Source organism: Stegastes partitus, unplaced genomic scaffold (assembly GCF_000690725.1).
Source record: "Stegastes partitus isolate 25-593 unplaced genomic scaffold, Stegastes_partitus-1.0.2 Scaffold308, whole genome shotgun sequence".
NCBI lineage: Eukaryota > Metazoa > Chordata > Actinopteri > Pomacentridae > Stegastes > Stegastes partitus.
In genome coordinates, this window is record NW_007578039.1 from 281888 (window position 1) to 302280 (window position 20393).

At 42.5% G+C, this 20393-nt stretch overlaps 1 protein-coding gene across 1 annotated transcript in view; it reads left to right on the forward strand.

Annotated features, from left to right (window-relative positions):
• The window catches only part of svep1 (sushi, von Willebrand factor type A, EGF and pentraxin domain containing 1), a 97685-nt gene that overhangs the window by 47535 nt on the left and 29757 nt on the right, over positions 1–20393 (forward strand). The window contains exons 5-20 of the mRNA XM_008283380.1: positions 198–377; positions 3716–3895; positions 5677–5871; positions 8532–8650; positions 9259–9388; positions 11271–11378; positions 14669–14800; positions 15043–15234; positions 15430–15551; positions 15641–15746; positions 15842–16045; positions 16222–16455; positions 16624–16785; positions 17005–17166; positions 17640–17801; positions 20036–20124. Of these exons, the coding sequence (XP_008281602.1) occupies positions 198–377; positions 3716–3895; positions 5677–5871; positions 8532–8650; positions 9259–9388; positions 11271–11378; positions 14669–14800; positions 15043–15234; positions 15430–15551; positions 15641–15746; positions 15842–16045; positions 16222–16455; positions 16624–16785; positions 17005–17166; positions 17640–17801; positions 20036–20124 (2477 nt within the window). The remainder of the gene's footprint in view (positions 1–197; positions 378–3715; positions 3896–5676; positions 5872–8531; positions 8651–9258; positions 9389–11270; positions 11379–14668; positions 14801–15042; positions 15235–15429; positions 15552–15640; positions 15747–15841; positions 16046–16221; positions 16456–16623; positions 16786–17004; positions 17167–17639; positions 17802–20035; positions 20125–20393) is intronic.

Below are 20393 nucleotides of genomic sequence, written 5' to 3' on the forward strand. Positions count from 1 at the left end.
TCTCCTCTCCTCTCCTCTCCTCTCCTCTCCTTTCCTCTCCTCCCCTCTCCTCTCACTACTTTTCCTCCCCTCTCCTCTCTTCCCTTCTCTCCTCTCTTCCCTTCTCTCCTCTCCTCTCCTCTCCTCTCCTCTCTTCTCATCTCCTCTCCTCTTTCCTCTCCTCTCCTCTCCTCTCCTCTCCTCTCCTCTCCTCTCAGTGGTGTACTGTCCAGCATTGTCTCCCCCAGAAAATGGCTTTTTCATCCAGAATGTGTGCAACAACCACTTCGATGCAGCCTGCGGTGTTCGATGCCAGCCGGGTTTTGATCCTCAGGGAACCAGCATTAGACTGTGCCAGGCTGATGGCACCTGGTCAGGGACACCTGCCAGCTGCAAAGGTGAGGAGGAAGCCTCATGTGTGATATTAATATGAAAATTGGATGCATTTCTTGTCGCTGGTTTGAAACTTTTTCCTATTGAAACATACTTCTGGAACTCTCTTCAGCGCAGCCCAACAGAATTGATGTTGTTTCTCTGCATCCCAACTAACAACCATTAAAAACAGGGAGGCATAATTTACCAGCTACAGAACGATGTACTCACACTGCCTCTGTGAGTGATTTGTTGCTCGTCTTGCACAGCCAGACCACCGATGCCAGTGCTACAGAATGGTTTGGCTGCACCCATTATCATTCTGCTGTAGTGGGGGGGACTGGCCCTGGCCCTGGCCCTGGCCCTGGCCCTGGCTTGTTTGTATTTCTTTAAACCAATCACAATTGCCAGGAACTTGTTAACTTGTTGTTAATGGAGCATTTGCAGAGCCAATCAAAATGTTATTAAAATGAATATTTTAGCAAAAGCAGACTTGCCTTATTAGACGGTCAGTCTGTAGGTTGCTGCTTGGAGGTTGTTGTTTCCCAGAGAGGAGGGGGTTTTAGCCTGAAATGGGCACTGGAATTGGGAGGCTAATTCTCAGAGTCTACATCCAGTGAGTCAGACTAATTTGTTGATGACCACTCCAGCTTTCTAGAACTCAGGGTAATTTCTTCACATTGTTAGCGTGCTGAACAAACCATGCAAAAATACTATCAGACATAAAACTAAGAAAAGCACCAAATGTTCATATTTGAAAAACTGACATTTTTTTGTATTACTGCATTTGAACAAAGGCTTAAGTGACTAAGCGTTTATCAAAATTGCTGTTAATTGATTTCCTGACCTTTAACTAATTAATTATTAAGTCAGCCTAAATTATTAACTAATGTAGCAAAGCCTGTAACAAATCAATGAAGTTTACACCCAGCAGGATGAGATATCTATTGTTATACTGTATAGGTTTGTATCGTGTTTGTTCTAAATGTTTCCCTAAGTCTTTAAAGTACAGGTTGTAAAGAAGTGGGAGGCTTTGAGTGGCAACAATCACCTCCAGATTCTCTCCACTGTCGTCTCCTACCATTGTTGAGTTTATAAAAAAAAACAAAAAACGAACTGCAACCAATGAAGCTAAGTTGCACCAGTTGGGAAACTAATTGCAGAAATCTGAAGGGCTGCTAAAAGCTGATGACTGCAAAGAATTTTCTAGCTTGTTGATCATCTTAATATCCGTCAGGCCTCTTGATTATTTAGCTTCTTGAGCTAATGTGTGGTGTGTCATTGATTATGTTGCTTACAGGGTGAATGTAAGCGAACAGAATGTTGTCGTTTTTCACCCCAGCTGTTGCTAAATATCTTAAAAGTGGGCTTTTTATGTAGTAAATCACAGATTTATCTTTGCCATAATGCAAACATTGTTTTTTGCGTACAATGCTCCCGGCTTACATTAAAACATACACGCCTGTGTCATGGCAGCAGGTTCCTGCACACCACGTCTCATATAATTCCTCATTTATCTACATTCATCAAAGCCTTTCAAACTTCTGCTCCGATGTCTGCAAACCTTCATAAACATTTACGCAGCACTAAATCAACCTATCGAGATAGAGAGTCTATGACTTGATCTGTTTTACTGATTCGCTCAGAGTCTCCTAAAAGTCGAGCAAGAGGGAGTCAGCGTGTGACAGCATGTAAAGATTACTTGCCATGGATTGAGATCATATGTGTTTAGACTGAACGAGGAATCAGCTTTTACTGTGAGACTACTGCTTTTTGCCAGGCCAGATGTCGAGAGGAAGAAAGGTAGGGAGGATTCAATTAAAGACAGACAGTTCATAAATGATATAAGGAGAGGAAGGGTGTACAGAAGGAAGCGTGAGGCAGTTCAGAAAGGCGGAACGGAAAGAAAGAAAGGAAGAGGGAGCTGGAGAGGTCAAGAGATTAATGAGGAAAATGCCAGTTTTAACAGAAAGGAAGCAACAGTGTGACTCATAGAAATACCAAGACACTGAATATTCAAGGGTGTGTGTGGAAGATTTATAGTATGTGGCTTTGGGTATATATTTTCTAAGAGTGTGTGCATATGTCTGCTCGTATGTGTTACAGTTAGTCTAGTCTTTGCCACATACTGGAGGACCTCCCAGCTAGTTAAGCCCTGAGGGAGGGGGTCTCCTCTGAACTGCCTGTCTATCTGAGGGTGGTGATGAGAAATAACACACTGCACACCCTTTTCTAGACCTCAGCATAACTCAGAACAGACACACACCAGGATTTTTACTTTTATTTCATAGGGACTTTCACGGTTTGGGTTAAATGATAGGCCCCCAGTTATAGCAAAAAAAAGATGATATAGTGCTGTACATTCCTGCAGTTTATTGCTGCTTTTTCCTCCTTGTGTGATTTATATAGGGTACCTGTGTTCATCAGTCACAGCTCGGTTTCAGCAAATTATACATTATGTTGATAACAAAATAATTTGTATTTGTTTAGGTCATGTTGAAGAAGCATATACGAGGTGTGTCAGGAAAGTTTCAGGACTGGTGTCACAAAAGATATATTTCAAATCCAAAATACAAACTACAAGTTTTCCCCTTCCAAGTAATCCCCCTGGAGTCTAACACACTTTCCCAGCCTTCTCTGCCTTCACGCCGCCATGCACTCCTTGAAGGATTCTTCCAGGATTCTCCGCAGCTCCGTCATCACAGCCATCTTGATGTCGTCCAGGTCTTTAAAACGGGTCTCCTTGATGACCCCCTTGAGCTTGAGGGAGAGGAAAAAATCACACAGAGTCAGGTGGGGTGAGTAGGGAGGTTGCTCCAGCACGGCGATGTTCTTCTCAGCCAGGAACAATCGGATGCTCAGGGCATTGTGAGCAGGCATGTCGTCATGGTGAAGCAGCCACGACTTGTCCTGCCACAACTCTCGCCTCTTCTCGTGCACTGAACGAAGCAAACGCCGCAGGATCTCTTTGTAGACGTGATGGTTGATCGTCTGAAGGGGAAAACTCGTAGGTTGTAGTTTGTAGTTTGGGTTTGAAATATATCTTTTGTGACACCAGTCCTGGAACTTCTCTGACACACCTTATATTTCCAATTGAAGTTCGTTGCCAATTGAAAGGAAGAGTATAGTCACCTTATTAGTGGCCACACTCGCTATTTTTCTAGTAGATTCTCCCTCTCTGTCGCAGTTTTCAAACATATTCAGAAGTGCTTGCAGAAAATAAAACCTTAATGAATAGATGGAGAAAATAAACTGCAACAACACCAGACATGGATCTGGTTTAACATAACAATAAATAGAACCGTTTTTGTTCTCCTGTTTTGTTAGTTTGCATTCTCATGTTTATTTTCTCCTGACCTTGCAGTGCGATCCTGTCCGCCCCTCTCTCGGCCCCAGCACGGCTTCCTGAGGTGCGGCGACGGCGGCGCCTCCTACCGGGCGGAGTGTCAGGTGGGCTGCGATCGAGGCTACAGACTGGAGGGAGACTCCAGACTCACCTGCCAAGCCAACTCCCAGTGGAGTGGACCCCAACCTCGGTGTGTGGGTAAGCCTTCGCTCCGCTACCAACCACCATCGCACGCTGGAAAAAAACACACTGGAGTAAAAAACAGAAAGAGGGAGAAATTCTGGTTAATACTGTTATAAATTGCTCGTTCGGCTAGCCTATTATTTTCACTTTTTGTCCTCATATCTAAAAGCTACATCTAAAAACTATGAAAGAATAAAATAAAACATTGAAAAGGCACTTTCAACATAAAAAATAAACGTAATTTCTATTTGATGGAAGCCCAGCTGTCTTAGCTGTTCATATTTTTGTGAGAAATAACATAATGTGGTGCGATCAGTTGTTTTGCAATACTTTAGTCAGGTGATACGTCTTGTTTTTGACATTAATACATCACATCTTCATCCAAAGTCTTGTGGTTCCCTCATCTGTGGAGTTATATTACATTTCGTTATTTGGTTATTCATCTTGCATTATTTAGTCCTGTGTTACACATCAAATCTCTCTAATAGTCCATCTTTCTTGTAGCATGACGATATTAAACCCTCAACGGACTGAAAAAAAAAAAAAATGAAGGATGATTTATCAAATGAATGACCCTGAAATAACACATGATCTGGGTATTTTTATGTAAAACCATGTGGTTTTACACACACATGTAAACACACAGGAGAACATATACTCACACATGCACGCTGGTCAAACATATGGTGTGTATTTGCACAGAGACCCACTACATCATCCAGTGAAAGATACATCTGCTTTCTCATAGCAGAGTCACCACATATACACAACATATGCACACAAAATTACCCACACACTTCAAAACTGATAGTTAAGTTAAAATAGTTGCACACACTCATGGCCGCCACAGAGAGCACCCAGGTCAGGCACACAAACACACAAAAAAGGGACAGTGTGAGAGTGTTTAGCCACAAACCTCCGGCCTCACCGCTCCGGCTCTGCTCTGACTCACGTCCAACCAACCAGCGAGCTGCGCTATTTAAAACGCCCGAGCATTCTGCTTCCGGACAACTCTCTCTCTGTTTATCAATAACTACCATCTCTGCTGCCGTGCACTGACGGAGCTGCAGCTTGTTTGTTTGACCAACTCAGCCTTTCCCCGCAGACTGTCGTTACTTCTTTAACACAGCTAAGAGGGTCTTGTGGGCTGCTGTTGTAGCTGAGTGGTTTGTTTTAGTGTTTGTTTGCACTGTGGTGAAAGAGGATCTCCTCGGCTGCCCCGAGAGGATGCTGAGATATTTTTTCATCCGATTGAAATCTCCCATGTTGAACATCCTTGTGTGTGAGTTCTCCCTTTATAGCTTCTGCAACTAGAGCCAATGAAACACGAGTTAGGGAAGGAGAGACTGAAAATGAGAATGATCTGTCCGTCACAAAGTAAAAGCTGCACAAGCTGGGTGCCGCAAAAAGTGCAGAAAAAGCCTCCAGTGTGTGAGTCCTGTGGTCAGTGCTTTCTTAGGTTGATTTCCAACCAAATGTTTGTCGTTTTCGTGCCAGGTTTTGATACGCGGTGACTGAGAATAGCTTTATTGTTGGCATTTATACTGGAGCCAGCTCAAAGTCAGATTTAATCACGCAGGAAACACGCTTGTGATCTTCCAAGTCTTTTTTCAGTTTATGCTGATTTTATCTAATTTACTAAAATGGAAACCTTTTCAGCTACTTTTACTAATTAACCAGAGCAAAATAAAGGCGTAGGATGTGAGGCACACTTTTGATCTACAAATTCTCATCTAGTAACAAAATAAACTACATACTCATCAGATTAATCTCTGTGTCTCATTCTCCCTTCCCAGAGGTGCGTTGTCCCCCCATCGTGGCCCAGAAGAACATCTTGCTGTCGCCCCCTGCCTGCGGGAAGAGGGCAGTGGCGCCGGGCTTCGTTTGCCTGCTCAATTGTCGTCAAGGTTACAGTCTCCAGGGAAACAGGAAGGCAGTGTGCCTGGGCTCTGGGAACTGGACCGCTAATGTCCATAAAGCTGTCTGTACAGGTAATGCGCTGTGCATGTGTGTGTGTGTGTGTGTGTGTTTCTCTCTAAAGGGAAAATTGATCTTTTCTCTACTGCACTACTGAGGTCAGAGGTCATAGCTGTCGGAGCTGTAAATTCGCTTTAGGGTTGTTACAGGAACAGGAATTATACTGAGGTCAAGTCACTCTGGGGAGGTAGAGGCGGGATGATGGAGTTTAGGTTCGAGTGTGATGATTTTTTTCCATCTATTAGTTTGGTAAGGAACTTTGAGTTGGGTATATATAAAAAAAGTTTGGGAAATACACTCCTTCACAGGCTTTCCAAGAATCAGAACACTCTTATGTCTGTACCCTACGCATGAATCAAGAGCTGGGAGGCGATTAACTCAGCGTAAAGGCCAGAAGCGGCTTGCGTAGCTTCATCTAGAATTCAGAAATACAATAACTAACTACCCAAAAGCCCAGCGACTTGCATTTGATATGCAAGAGCATTCCCTTCCTGAGAAAATACATTTAAAAACTTTACTCCAAGTTATGGCCATTTGGGCTTTAAGTGCCAGTCAGGTGTTAAAGTAGATAGTTCATTATAGTTAGCTAAGTCTACAGTTAGTTTTATAGAGTTGTAACACATAGGCTTATTTGCAAGGTAGAATGAGTGAGTTTTCTAAAAAGACTGAAAAAGCAAGATACAGAATATGTGGCGAAAGAGGAAGATATAAAAAGAAAACAGCAGGAAACTTGGAGGGAGAATTTTTTCCATTCTCCGTTCCCCCTCTCTGCGTTTCCCTCCGCTTTGTGAATGGTGAGAACGGTGCTAGCCCCCTTTTGAAGCAGACCTTGGGTCACTAACTCAAACCATACCATGTCCGAGCCCTTGTGTCCCTCCCTTTAAGTCCAACTGGGCTCTGGAGATCATTATAATAGACTGCAGCGCTCCAGATGCCTTGCAGGTGAAACAGGTGGTGCAGAGCAGCTTCGCCTGTCTCCCCCCCGAATGTCCTCAATCCCCTCGTTTCCTCACGGAGAAAGTTCGCTAATGAAGGGACTGCTGTCGTTAAGGAGAGGAAGAGGTGCCATAAAGATGAAAACGAATGGAGAGGTGAGGCAGACGGGGGGGCGAGGCGGGAGGATGAGTCATCTGTAGGTGTTTTATAAAGGAGAGAGAAGATGAGTTTTTCTGATCCCATCGGGCATGAAGGAGCCGAGGAAGGAGGGAAATAAAGACGATATTAAAAAGAAAATGTAGATGAGCTTGAAAGAATAATGATGAGGGATGGCAACATGGACACAAAGAGGAGATCAAGAAAGAGAAAGTTGTTACGAAGTTGAGAGTGCTCCTCGAAAGCTTCTGGCCTTTTTCGGCGCCCACTTCATTTTGATGACACCCAAAGTGAAATATGCTCGCCTTGTTAGAAAGATGAATGAAGCCGAATCTAGTTAAGTGTGTTCGTGTTTAGCAGAGATGGATGCCTAAGTGGATGGGTCATCAGGTCCAGATGGGAGCAGCTCTCTTACACAACACAACAGGCATGACCGCCGCTGATCGATGGGAGATTCAACGCTTGGAGTCTTTACTTGTTTACTGCAGGCTTGAACTGAGTTGAACTGAACTGTGCTGGCTTCGCATTATTCCAACATGCTGTTTTAAGAATGAGACAAAGGAAGAAAATGTTTCATCCAAGGGCTATGGTGGCTCCAACTTTCAAATAGGTGCACTGGTGAAGTTTTTTTTTTTCTTTTTTTCCCCCAAACAATGCCATGCTTCATATTAAAAGAGCTTTGTTGTTTCCTGCTGGAACAAATAGAATTTCTCAAGGGCAAGTCGATTATAATCATAGTGAAAACATTCGAGATTCAAAAACATGTTAGTACTGAACACGGGCGAGCAGCTGGAGTGAGCTTGGAGTAGAGTTGCTGTACCTTTGTGTTGAACGGGGGTTGTTCATGTATCTCATTAGGACGCCTCCAGGGAGCCTTCCTGTGGAGGAGAGGTATTACTGGGAGGTCACAAGGGGTTAACTGATTATTGGCCAACTATTGGATTAGTTATTTTGTATTTTCCAGTCCACTGATATCTTTCTTTTTCTTTTTTTTCCCTTTGCATTTTCTGGATAAATTAATGAATTAAAAATGCATTACTTTATCTGTAGCCACCACTCTGTGATCTGGAGCAATGTGCCACTCGCAGCACCTGCTAATCGACAGAAATTCAAGGTATCCAGTAGGTCTGCTCAGCCATTGTGACCTCAGAGGAAAATGAATGAATGAATGGATGGACTTGCTGCCATGAGTTACCACTGTATGTCTTCAAGGGAGCCACAAACAGACTGATTACCTAAAACAACTCAAAACAAGAGAACTGTTCCACAATCTCAGAATTTCTTTATTAGGTTTGCTTTTCCAACCAAAAAACTTGTTTCTGAATGCCTCACACACTTTATCTGCCTCATAAAGTGGATGGGTTGCACATTGCAATGTGAGGTATTGGAGGAAACTGAAATGAGATCTTTATTGCTACCCTGTAACCAATAAATGATTCAGGCTGAAGTGTATAATTACAGAACTAGTTTTCTCCTGTTCATCCATGTTGCTTGATTTCATCAGGTTTAATGATGTGATTGGGGGAACATCTGGAAGATTTGGATGTAGTTTAAATGTTGTTTTAATGTGATCATTGTTAAGATGCTGAACCACCACGGCTCCAGTGCCCCACAGACATTATTGCAGAGACGGATGAGCGACGCGGCACCGCCAACATCAGCTGGGACGTCCCCACCGCCACTGACAACTCTAAAGAAGAGGTGAGATATTTAGGAAAATCCGCTAATTCTGACTTTCCAGAAGCTGGCATTTTATGTAGCTCATCATGTATGTTGTTAAATTCAGGGCTACTAATTGATCAATTACTAATCTTTTCAGAAATAAAATATTTATTATTACCAGATTGACTTGAGGGTTTATGCCAGTGGTTCCCAGCTGGTTTACAGGATATGAAAGAAAATTGGACGAGGGGTCACGAGCACACACCACTTTATCTATTTGATATACTGATATACATGTCATGTGACATGCTGTTTGATACAAGTTAGTTTTATGTATTTATCAGGTAGTAAATTATATTGTACTGTTCTTATCTGTTCAACAAGCCATCAGTAGCTGTGTGTTTTTGTGCACGTTTTCAAGTATCACATTTTGTATAAACCACCACCATCTGATGACACTACGGAGTCCAGTTTGTTTGCTACAAAGCAGTTTATAGGAACAAGCCGAATATGCAGTTCGGCTACTGTGTCACCAAACAGAAAGTACTTTGTAGACGTGAGAACAGCTTCTCTCGTAACTTCTCTTTGCATGAAGTCCACTTTTGACTCTCTTCTTCTTCACATTTTACCTTCTCTCCCTCCTCCAGGTGGTGGTGCAGGTGAAACCGGTCTACAGTCCTCCCCAGCTGTTACCCATCGGAAAGGAAGCCATTACCTACATTGCGACCGACCGCTCCGGGAACCAGGCCAACTGCTCCTTTACAGTCACTGTCATCGGTGAGCTCATCCTTCTGGGGACTGCATCAAAGCAAACAATGGATGCTGCATGTGGCCCGTGGCATGCCTCCAATGGCACATTTCACACTGGGAGAGGTCTTACCCAGCTTTTATGTTGGTTTTGGATGATGGTTCCTGTCCGTTCCAGGATAAAATAAATTACAATTTAATTAAAACACAAAGTGACATGGACGTCAGGACAAAAGCATTTGCAGGATGAATATTTCAGACTTTGCAGCTGGTCAGTGTTAATATCCCACCAGTGACCGCGTCCCTGCGTCAATGAGTGAATGAACCGACAGCAACAGAGATATTACAGTAATTTCTGCTGCGATTGTCTCTTTTCTTGATCAAAAACACATCAGAATACTTTAAAATGTGCTATAACCACACTTTACAATCAAACATTTAACACAAAGTGACCTTAAACAACTGAAATCATCAATAAATCTCATCTGAGTCTAGACAACAGCTGAGCTGCAGGGCTGCCAAATTCATACCAAAAACCCACATACAGTGTTACTGAAGTGGTGTTTCCTCAGTCAGAGTTTTTTAATACTACATAAAGCATCTAACACAAGCAGTTTTTACATAGCAGAGATCAACGACACTCAGTAACACAATGTCCAGCCTGGTAATTTGCACAAACCCAGGGAACCCACACTATGGCATGCTACTCTGAACAACACCAGCAGCTCTAATGAAGATATCTGAGTCACCAAACAGAACTGTAAATTGCAATTTAACATCCCATGTTAGAATTTTTAAAATTTAAAGCTGGAGTCAGCAATTCCAATCCAAAGCACATTTTGTTCAATTCAGCCGACATCACCTCAAGGACCTCTAGCTCTCCATTCTGTGTATTTGCTGGACAAAAATCTGGTTGTTGTGGCTCTGATCAGTCCATATTCCAGCGGGTCTTTTGTATGTTCATACTTGTGCACAGAACAGGGTGAAAGGGAAGGAGGGCGAAGATGGGGCAGGAAGTAGTGGTAAATTGGGCACATACTAACTCTCAAAATATGCTAACTAGATCATAGACTCCACCTGTACCTGCAACTATACGCTGAGATGAAACTTGTCATGCAATAGCAAGAATACGTGTATTATTTCAATGTGAATGTAGGTAAAGGGTTCATATTTTTAAACATAATAAGTTGGCAAACTTGCAGGGGGCAAAGTGAGCTAGTTCCAACCAAAGAGACCCTGGCCATCTGTGAGGTCCAAACCTGCAGCGTCTCAGTTACGGGACAGCCTCTTTATCCATCAGTGCAGACTCTACCACCTGTTTGTTTGTTACTCCATCTGCCTGTGCTGTGCTGCAGCTTTTCTTTTTTTTTTTTTTGTCATTCAGCATAAAACTTTAGTTTAATTGACATACTGAGCACTAAGGAAGTCCTTCTGCCCCAGCAGGTGCCAAACAGTCTTGCTGTAGGGAGTAAAAAACAGGGGTGTCCCGTGTCAGCCGCTCAATAATCACTGCAGTCAGGGGGAAAAACCTCAAGCATGGTAGCCGTGAACATTTCCATATGTTATTATGGAGGTGGAACGTTGTGGTTTTTTATTAGAGACATGTGTTTTAACTAGTGCCCTCTGACATTCTTTACTGCTGCATCCAAAAAGTCACATCATGGGATACCGTTCTGCTCCCAACTGTGTTTTTCTAATATCGTTATGAACTGCTCCAGTCTTTTTCTAGTGGCTGTGTGTTTGCTCAAACTGTCCCATACTTTATTACCAAAACATGATTGAGTTTACAGTCTCATATCTTTGGCCTGCTGACTGCTGTTAATAATCACAAATGTGCTTTTTTTGATTGGGTTTTCTGTGTCTGGTCATCAGGACATAAACCTCCCGTTAACAACCTTATATCTCTTTATAGATACGGAGCCCCCATTCATTGACAGGTGCAGGTCGCCGCCCGCCATCCAGGCCACGAACACGGAGACGCCAGTCGTTTGGGAAGTGCCACAGTTTTCCGACAACTCAGGTATGTCTGGTTGCTGTCTCCATAGATGGTTTATTCTTTTGCAACTCTGTTCCACTCTGCTCCACCCTCTGTCTCCGCTGATGATGGTTAAACAGGCTCTTTTCCGATGGGTGATTGGAAAAAGGGGATCAGGAGAGAGAGCTGGGTGTATGAATAATGGTGAGAAAACCTGGACATAGAGGATGGATTGTAGCTGTGGATGCCTCGTTCGTGTGCCTGCGTTTAAGAGAAAGATAGAGAGAGAATAGGACTGGTGGACGGATGAAGCTGTTACACTGTCTGCTAATGTCATTAATGGTAAAACAGATGGAGGCAGTGGAGAGATGCAGGTGTTATTGCGATGAAAAATGTTCTTTTGTGGGAATGTGTGCTCATTCCATCCATTTTTCACACAGTCATTTGTGTAATTATGTGAGCACACATATTTCTGGACCCTCTGAGTTAAATGTTTTTGACACGCTTGTCAAACTTTTATTTTGTTCTAATCAGACTGACTGCCGTTGTACACAATAGGATTGGGCATTAATCATTGTCTTGGTGAAGCTGACAGTCCAGGCAGTACGCCCACTGGAAAAATATTCATTTAGAGTGTTAAGACTCAGTTTAAATGACAAGTATACAGCACTTTGAAGGTCTTTACTTAACAATTTAGATAAATACAGAAGGATTAGTAGAAAGATGTACTTTAAAAGCTGAAATCATAAGTGAAAGCTATGCATGAAGAAATGAGTAGGGTCATTTTAGGTTAGCTTGTGTACTGCAGAAAGAATATCTTTTGGTTTGTCATAACACCACAGATCAAAATGACCTGGAGGCCAACGACAGTCATGTTTTCTGGAGCCACACTAAACGTGTCTGAGACCGTGTAAATGCAACCATAAAAGATGTTACAGGACAACAGTGCTGTGATTTATCTAGGAAACACTCAGCAGGCTAATAAAAGGAGAGATACCTGGAAAAAATGGCTCAGAATCAGAAAAAAAAAAGCCAGAAGAAGAAAATGGTGTGAAAGTGACCTCCAGGGAAAGAGCAAGGGTTTGGAAATATGTGGCTACCTGCTGAAAGTGGAAGGAAATATTTTTGACACGATTCGGGGAAAGTGGGCAATTGACCTGAAGCGTGATCTGGTTCAAGTAACTTTAACGAGAAAAGCAAATATATATTCACATTTGTGTCTGAGAAGACCTCAACCGCTATTGTTCAGCGTTATCGTATTTATGCTAATGTTTTTGTTTCCAGATCTGAAAATCTAGTAAAAAAAAATGTAAGTATCTAGGATTTTGTAGGTTCATGTATAAGCAGAATTTGCACTGACTTGCTTATTTGCAGAAGTGCATATTTGGTTTGACCAGTTTTATATGTAAAAAGCCATTTCTCTTATGTAATGGCTGTCAGATTAAAGTGATTAAAGTCAGATTGATACGGCTGTTTTGCAAAACGATAGATTCTACATGGTGTTTTAGGGAACTCAGACACAGATTTTTAAAAAACTTGTGTGATCTCATGTCCACAGTTTCAAGGCCAATGCAAATAGTAAATCAACATTCTTCTTCCACCTCGAAAAAATATCTGTATTCGTGTGTTTAAGGCTTGACTTAAGTGAAAACTACAAACTACCTGATGTTAAAATTTGAGCCTTAACTTGCACTTTTAATTTTACACAAAGTGGCTGCTTTTTATGTCTGCACCTAACAATGTTTTTTACTAAATAAGCACACAAATGAAACACACTATGATGCTTCTGGACCACATAACAATTTTTCCAGTGAACCTTAAACTGGATAAACATCTTCTTCTTCAAGGGCAGCGTTCGAGGTGATAAGTCTGTGATTGGCTCCTGCAAACTGTTGTGAAAATTTTAATACGCAGCAGCTTCAGACTGATCTTGCTATAAAGGAGTGTATAAGGGTCGCCCTGCCAAATAGTCTAAATATCGTAGAGTTAGATGGTTTTCTCTTGGCGCTCTAGCTGTACCCAAACAGCCGGAGTGGTGACAGACAACAAACCAGACTTCTTCAGTGTTCCAGCCCACAGCGCGTCCCGTACAATCCACTGACTCTGGCTCCACACATAAATAACAGCGTTCACGTATGCATTTATGTATTCACTAACACGGGCCCCAAACTTCATGTTTGACTCACTGAAAACCCAAAGTGATCGTTCCCCACCTGTCTGCAGAGGTGCACCCCCATCAAACACACACTCTGACACACACACACACACACACCCCATCCACACACACACACACATCCACTGTAATAACAGGCTGCTGCGGCTGCTTCGGGTCCACACGACGTCAGCCCAGCGCTGCTTCGACGTCAGTGTTTTGTTTTTCCAGGCCCACACCCTGATGCCAGCTCTATATATAGTCATGAGTCGGTAGACACACATGTACAAACACACACACACACACAGAGGCTAAATATAAGGGGAGACTCCAGCAGGCCAGACGTGTGTCAACCCTGTTGGAACGGCGTCGCTACCGTTAATGGATTGGAGTTAAACGAAAGGTCAATCACGCACTTTTCCTTCGTTTTTTTTTAATTCCATCTTTGTGTCTCACACTTATTGCAGATGTTTCCATTGTTCTTTGTCCACAACCTGTGTGTCAGGCCACAGACACGCCGCAACACACACTCATACACCCTTCTCATCACAGCTGCCTTTCCCCATGCTCCATCCATCACGCTCTGCAAATTCACTTTTTTTTTTAATCCATCCAGACTGAATTTTCCTCTTCAGTCCCCAGAGTCGATTTTTTTTCTGCTGCCATGTGATGCCCAGACACACCATTCCTATGTCAACATATCTTTGTTTAACATAACTGCTATGGTTTACTAAGAGTGACTCATTTAGTCCTGGAAAATCAAGCAAGGCCAAGACTGCCCTCTGCAGGATCGCTGGAATAAATCAAATCAGGTTTATTTATATAGCACATTTTTAAAACAACCAGAGTTCACCGCAGTTCTGTAAATGTTATAAAGCATGCAACAAAAAAAAATAGAAGGACAGAAAACAGGAGCAAAACTTGTCAAATCAATTTGTTAAATGAAATACATAATTAAAAAATACCAAAAAATAACATACTGAACTGCTCTGACTAGTAACAGCAACCAAAAGCCACTAAAAACATGGAAGTCTTGAGAATTTCTTAAAAATGTCAATGGAAGAGGAATATTTTTATTGAAAGAGAAACTTCAAAACTCTGAAACTGTAACTGCAAAAGTGCAATCTGCATGTGGTGGATTTGTGTGACCAACACTTGTGTTATGTGCTTGTTTCCCTCTCAGGTGGTCGCCTCACTGTAACCAGTAGCCATAGTCCAGGCTCTCTATTCCCAGTAGGAGAGACACTGGTCCAGTACACCGCTACTGATGCAGCAGGAAACAGCCGCACATGCAACCTTACTGTAGCTGTGACAGGTAACCTCATTATGACTTCTCTGGAAGACTGTCGTTAAATCCTGTGGAAATGTTAAACGCCTGATAACACTGTTAAGATTAATAAATAAGAACATGTAAATAAAAGGTATCTGCAAATGTGTGTTCATAGTATGTGTTGTCTGAAGACGGATCAGATAAAATGATCCTTGCTGTCATTTAAATATAATCTATGAAAACCTATGCTATGAAATGCTACCGTCTAACTGTTATATTTTGCAAAGGCACAACTTGTGACCAGCCATATGTCCCAGTGAACGGAGAGTTCATCTGTACTGAGGAGGAGGATGGAGTAAACTGTACTCTTCGCTGTAAAGACGGCTATAGCTTCACTCAGGATGCAGTGCACAGCTACTTCTGTGCCTACAACGGTGTGTGGGAGCCGCCCTACTCTCCCGACAGACCCGACTGCTCTTGTGAGTGCTGCACAGGCTTTTTCTGCTACCACATTTGAAAAGCATGCATTGTCCTTTACTATACTGCAAGTGCATGAATATCTGTATGCGCATATAATTTTAGGATGCATACTTGACGGTGGGGAGTCGTGTTGCATGATTTTAAAAGGACAAATGTGAAGTCAAAACACATCATGTAATTTTTCTCCCCCTCAGTGAACCGCATAGCAAACAATGGGTTCAAGCCCTTTGAGATGCTGTTTAAAGCATCTCGCTGTGACGATGTGGACCTGGTCAAGTCATTTACTGGGGAGTTCAACACCAAACTGGGAGGCATGGTAAGGACCTGTATTAACACACACAAACACACTGATTTGCTGTTATTCAACTCTCGAATACATGTTGCTGTTTTCCTTCTTTTCAACAGCTTCCCAACATTTGCAGCAGCGACGACGTCACCTGCAAGCTGGAGGTGATGTCACAGGGTCACTGTCTGGAGTACAATTACGACTATGAGAATGGATTTTCTATCGGTAGGATTTACATTCACCAAACATCCCACTGACATTTTAACTGAAGCATCTTGTGAGCTCATTATCCTTTTTTCTCCTTGTCTAACATCTATCAGCACCAGGGGGTTGGAGCAACAGCTGGGGTCCTCAGGGCGCCCAGGATTATGCCTACTTTGAGTCAGGCTTTGCCACAGGCAGCCGGCAGCTCCCCGGCCGCCAGCAAGACCGCAGCGTGCAACCTCACCACCGCAGCAAGAGGCACAGAAAGATCACAGGCCCCACCAGGGACCAGAAGATCCAGATCTTTTTCAACATCACAGGTAGAGTAAAAGTGATTTTCTGTGTTCGCCTTAACTGTGAGTTGTCACAAAGTTGACAGTCATAAATGCTTTGAAAAGGAAGATAGAGAATTGGCTCAAATGTGTTTTTTTTTTTATATTTAATGCCATTCGTTGTTGCTGTAGTTCAGTCCTTTAAACTTTGGCCGTTCTCCCAGCAAGCATCCCTCTGCCCCTGTCGAGGAACGACTCAATAGAAGTGGCCAATCAGAAAAGGCTCCTGCGGACTCTGGAGCAACTTACCAACCGACTGAAGCGAACGCTGGCCAAGCAGCCGCTGTCCAGCTTCCACCTGTCCTCTGAGATGATTGTATCTGATCCCAAATCGCTGGACAGCAAGAAAGCGTCTCTCTTCTGCAGGCCAGGCTCTGTGCTCAAGGGCAGGATGTGTGGTAAGTGGGGGGAGACTTCACGAAGGATACAGCCATTAAAACTCATTTAATCACCTTATTTGTGTAATAGAATTCACTTCCCCTCATAACAGGAGGAATACACAACCTAATAATGCTGTAAAAGATTTATGTGTCTCAGTAAAACACTAATTGTGAGTGCTCTCGCAGTCCAATGTCCAGTGGGAACATACTTTTCTCTGGAATATCATGAGTGTGAGAGCTGCTGGCTGGGCTCCTACCAGGACCAGGAGGGTCAGCTGGAGTGCAAGTCCTGTCCTGAAGGAACCTCTACGGCCTACCTTCACTCCCGCAGCATAAATGAGTGCAAAGGTACAACGCATGTACACAGATTTGTGTCTTTGAATGTTTGAATAAAAAAAGTGCTCACATTTTTATTCATAGTTCCAAAACATGTATTTTTTTTGTCATACTTGTTTTCATTTCTAAAAAATACTCAGTGTACTCTTTGTTAATTGTGTAACTGATGTTTTGATGTATTTTCTGTGTCGGTTTCTTGCTGACTGTGTTTTGATTTGCATGTGTTTACAGGGCAGTGTAAGCCCGGCAGCCGCTCTCTGAATGGGTTGGAGATCTGTGAGTCATGCCCGCTGGGTCACTTCCAGCCCGGTTTCGGCGCCAGGGAGTGTCTGGTCTGTCCTGACGAGACTTCCACCGTCACTAGAGGCGCAGTGGACGAGGCCGAGTGTGGAGGTGATACAGTTTGACAGCGCAAAATACACAGACTTAATGTCCTATCAGCTTAAATTACTTCAACTTTGACAAGCCCTAATCATTCTTGAGTTATTTAGAAAGCCGCTGGGCAAGAAAACCGATATAATTCCAGCTCCTAAGCAAAAATGTGTCTGTTAGTATTTGGCATTTATGTGCAATTAAATCAAAAAAGCAAATTCCTACTTGGAAATTTTATATGATTGCCCTTTAAAGCTGGATGGATAAATCTGGAAAGTTAAAAATTTTGCTACCAGTTTTCCAATTAAAATACATAAATAACCTATAACCTTTCAAATGTGGATTTGGAGCTCTCTGATGTTTTCCTACCAAGCATATGCCACTTTTTGAGAACGTTTTTAGGTGATCCTGGCTCATTTACCTGCACCTTTATATTAATGCATTTTTTCCCTTTTTTTCTGGTGCACCTCTCTTCTCTGGTCTCTCTCCTACAGTCCCCTGTTCAGCAGGTCATTTCTCTCGTACTGGTCTGGTTCCTTGTTACCCTTGTCCTAGAGATTACTACCAGCCTGACAGTGGCCGCTCCTACTGCCTCTCCTGTCCCTTCTATGGAACCACCACGATTACCGGGGCGACCACGATACAGCACTGCTCCAGTAAGTGTCCCTGACCAGACTCCATCTAAACATACACTACGTAGGAAGCCATGGTAACTGATAATGGTTTGTTTTGACACTAAAAAAGGACGTTGTTGTGTTAAAATTTGGTTTTGGCATCGAACAGTACAAAGGATCTATCTGTCTTGCAAAGAGGCAACCTTCTGGGCAGAAGCCAACAGAAACAGTTCCTCGAATGGTCGCTTGTGGCTCCAAAAGCTAGTCAATACCTACAGAGTCCCACGTTAAAATTCACAGTTTTACAGCACAAATATACAAGTTTTCAGCCTGGTGCAAAGAACACATTTGGTCTCGATAGCAGTTTTTTCTGTTCATGCATTTACCTATTTAAATTGTATTAAGGCTGAACGTTGTGCATAATTAAGGGTGTGGTTGTGACAAGCGGGTGTGTCACAGGACAGCCTGTGACTAAAAGTTGTTTGCATGTCCTACCTTTCCTTCCTTCCTTTCCTGCTCCGCCTCTACTCATTTTTGCCCTTTAGGAAACCAATGAGCGACATCAAAGAGGGCTCACTGAGCTTTATGTACCGTCAATCGTCCTGTAGTGCAGATGACTTCTTACTTTCTTGAGCACACTTGTAGACCACACTTTACATACCCGCTGTGGTTTTAGTTGTCGCAGTAAAGTATAAAAGTGATATGGAGCAAATTTAACAGTGTTTATTTGGAGGATTTTTAGTGGCGGTTGTGTTTAGAGTACATGTCGTCAGAGCTGGTATGGCTCTGTGTTACCTGGAACCTGTACGAAAACAAGAAAACTGATTACTGTACATTGGTGTAAAATGATAATAAAAAGGTGGTTGTGTCTACAATCAGCTTTGAACCATTGTTTGGTAACTGACACATTTTAAAAGCCCCTCTTTGGTTGCAGATTAAACCTCTGAAAAACTCCTCTTTCTGTATGAAACAACTAGTTATTTATCCATGAAAATAATCCTCTCCTGCCTTAAAATTGCATAGTAGTGTAATGTAGTCCCCACTACTTTCACCTAACACCCCTCTCTGCTCACGGTAGCTCAAGCTCTCTCACTAACCTATGACTTTGCTCAGACACTGTAACACTATTCTGTGCGCCCCAGTGGCAAGATGTAGTACTGGAATAATTCAGCCATACATGCTTGAGCCGGAAACCCATTCTAATGCAGAATAATGATATGAAAAGTCCCTCCCTGCAAGTTTACAGGATTTGTTCTTTGGATTTGTTTTGTATGAAACCCCAGAAGTCTTGACTCCATATTCCTGAGACCGCCATCATACAGGACAGCGTCAAAGTGAAAATACTCAACATGAGCTTGATTTGCTAATGATATGTCTTGCAGCTTATAAAAAACACCATATAGACATGTTAACAAGGCAAAAACTTGTTTTCATTAGAGGGGGTATTTCATGAAAGGTATGAAAAATGTGATGCACATATGAAAACAGGAATCATAACGTCATAGTTTACCAGTTGTGCTGACTGACTCCACATTTTGCCAGTAAAGTGCCTATTAAAGATATTCATTGCTCCAGACTTGATTTAATGTGACTTTTTAAGTCAACTCTTAAATGTCAATGTGACTTTTGCATAAATAAAGTCAGCCATCTTCAAATCCAGCCACAGATGCAGGAGCAACTCCGTACTTAGATTCATTCATAGTGTAACAATGATGTTAGCTGAAACTAACACTATATGACCTAGAGTTTGTTCCACTTTAACTCTGATGTGAGCAGATGTGCTGACTTTAGAGGTCTTGTTCACACATTAGAGTTCTATTTTGCCATCATTTTGCTGTGTTTAGGGGCATGTGAAGTGACCCATGTTAAATACCTGCAGGACATAAGGAGTGAAGTCAGCAGAGAACAAAATACGAGGAGCTGCTCGCTGTCTGTGTGAGAACTCGCTGCCATCGCTCCAGTTGTGTGGCGCCTGATCTGTGTTGTGACAGCTCAATCCAATTGGAAACAGGATTACTGCACGGGATCGGGGGAAATGGAAATAATGTGGCTTTTATTGCTCTGCAGTAGAATGGAAATGAATAACACTGCATGCCTGAAGTGTGGGAATGAACAGCGGTTAGGACGTGCTGCCAGTTTTGAATAAGAATACAGGCTTTTGTTCAGCTGGATCTCAAACGTCTGCCAGTCTGGTAGCAAAGGGAAAGATCCTTGCTGTGTTTTTCCGACTTGACTTTGCTTATATTGTCTGTGTTTTCTCTGGGTGTTATTGTCAGGTTTTGGCTCCAGCTTTCTTCCAAAGGAGGAGAGTGTGACTGCTGCTCCAGAGGTGGAGGTCGTTGAGGACTACCAAGCCAGCAGTCAGGTAAGTCTTTATCTTTGTAAAACTTAAATTGTTCCTGAAAATTCAGTTATAGCCTTATTAAATCTGAGATTCAACGCACATTATACGTTGCAAAGGCAAAATGGCAACTCCACTGACATTAATAAGTCACATTAATACGGAGTAACGTTTTTCCTTTGGATTTACAGGTTCAATAGATTGCTGAACAGTTTTTACAACTAAACCAAGTACATAGTAATGATCAAAAGCCAATACAGAACTTTTTTATTACCACCTTGTCATGAAACCAG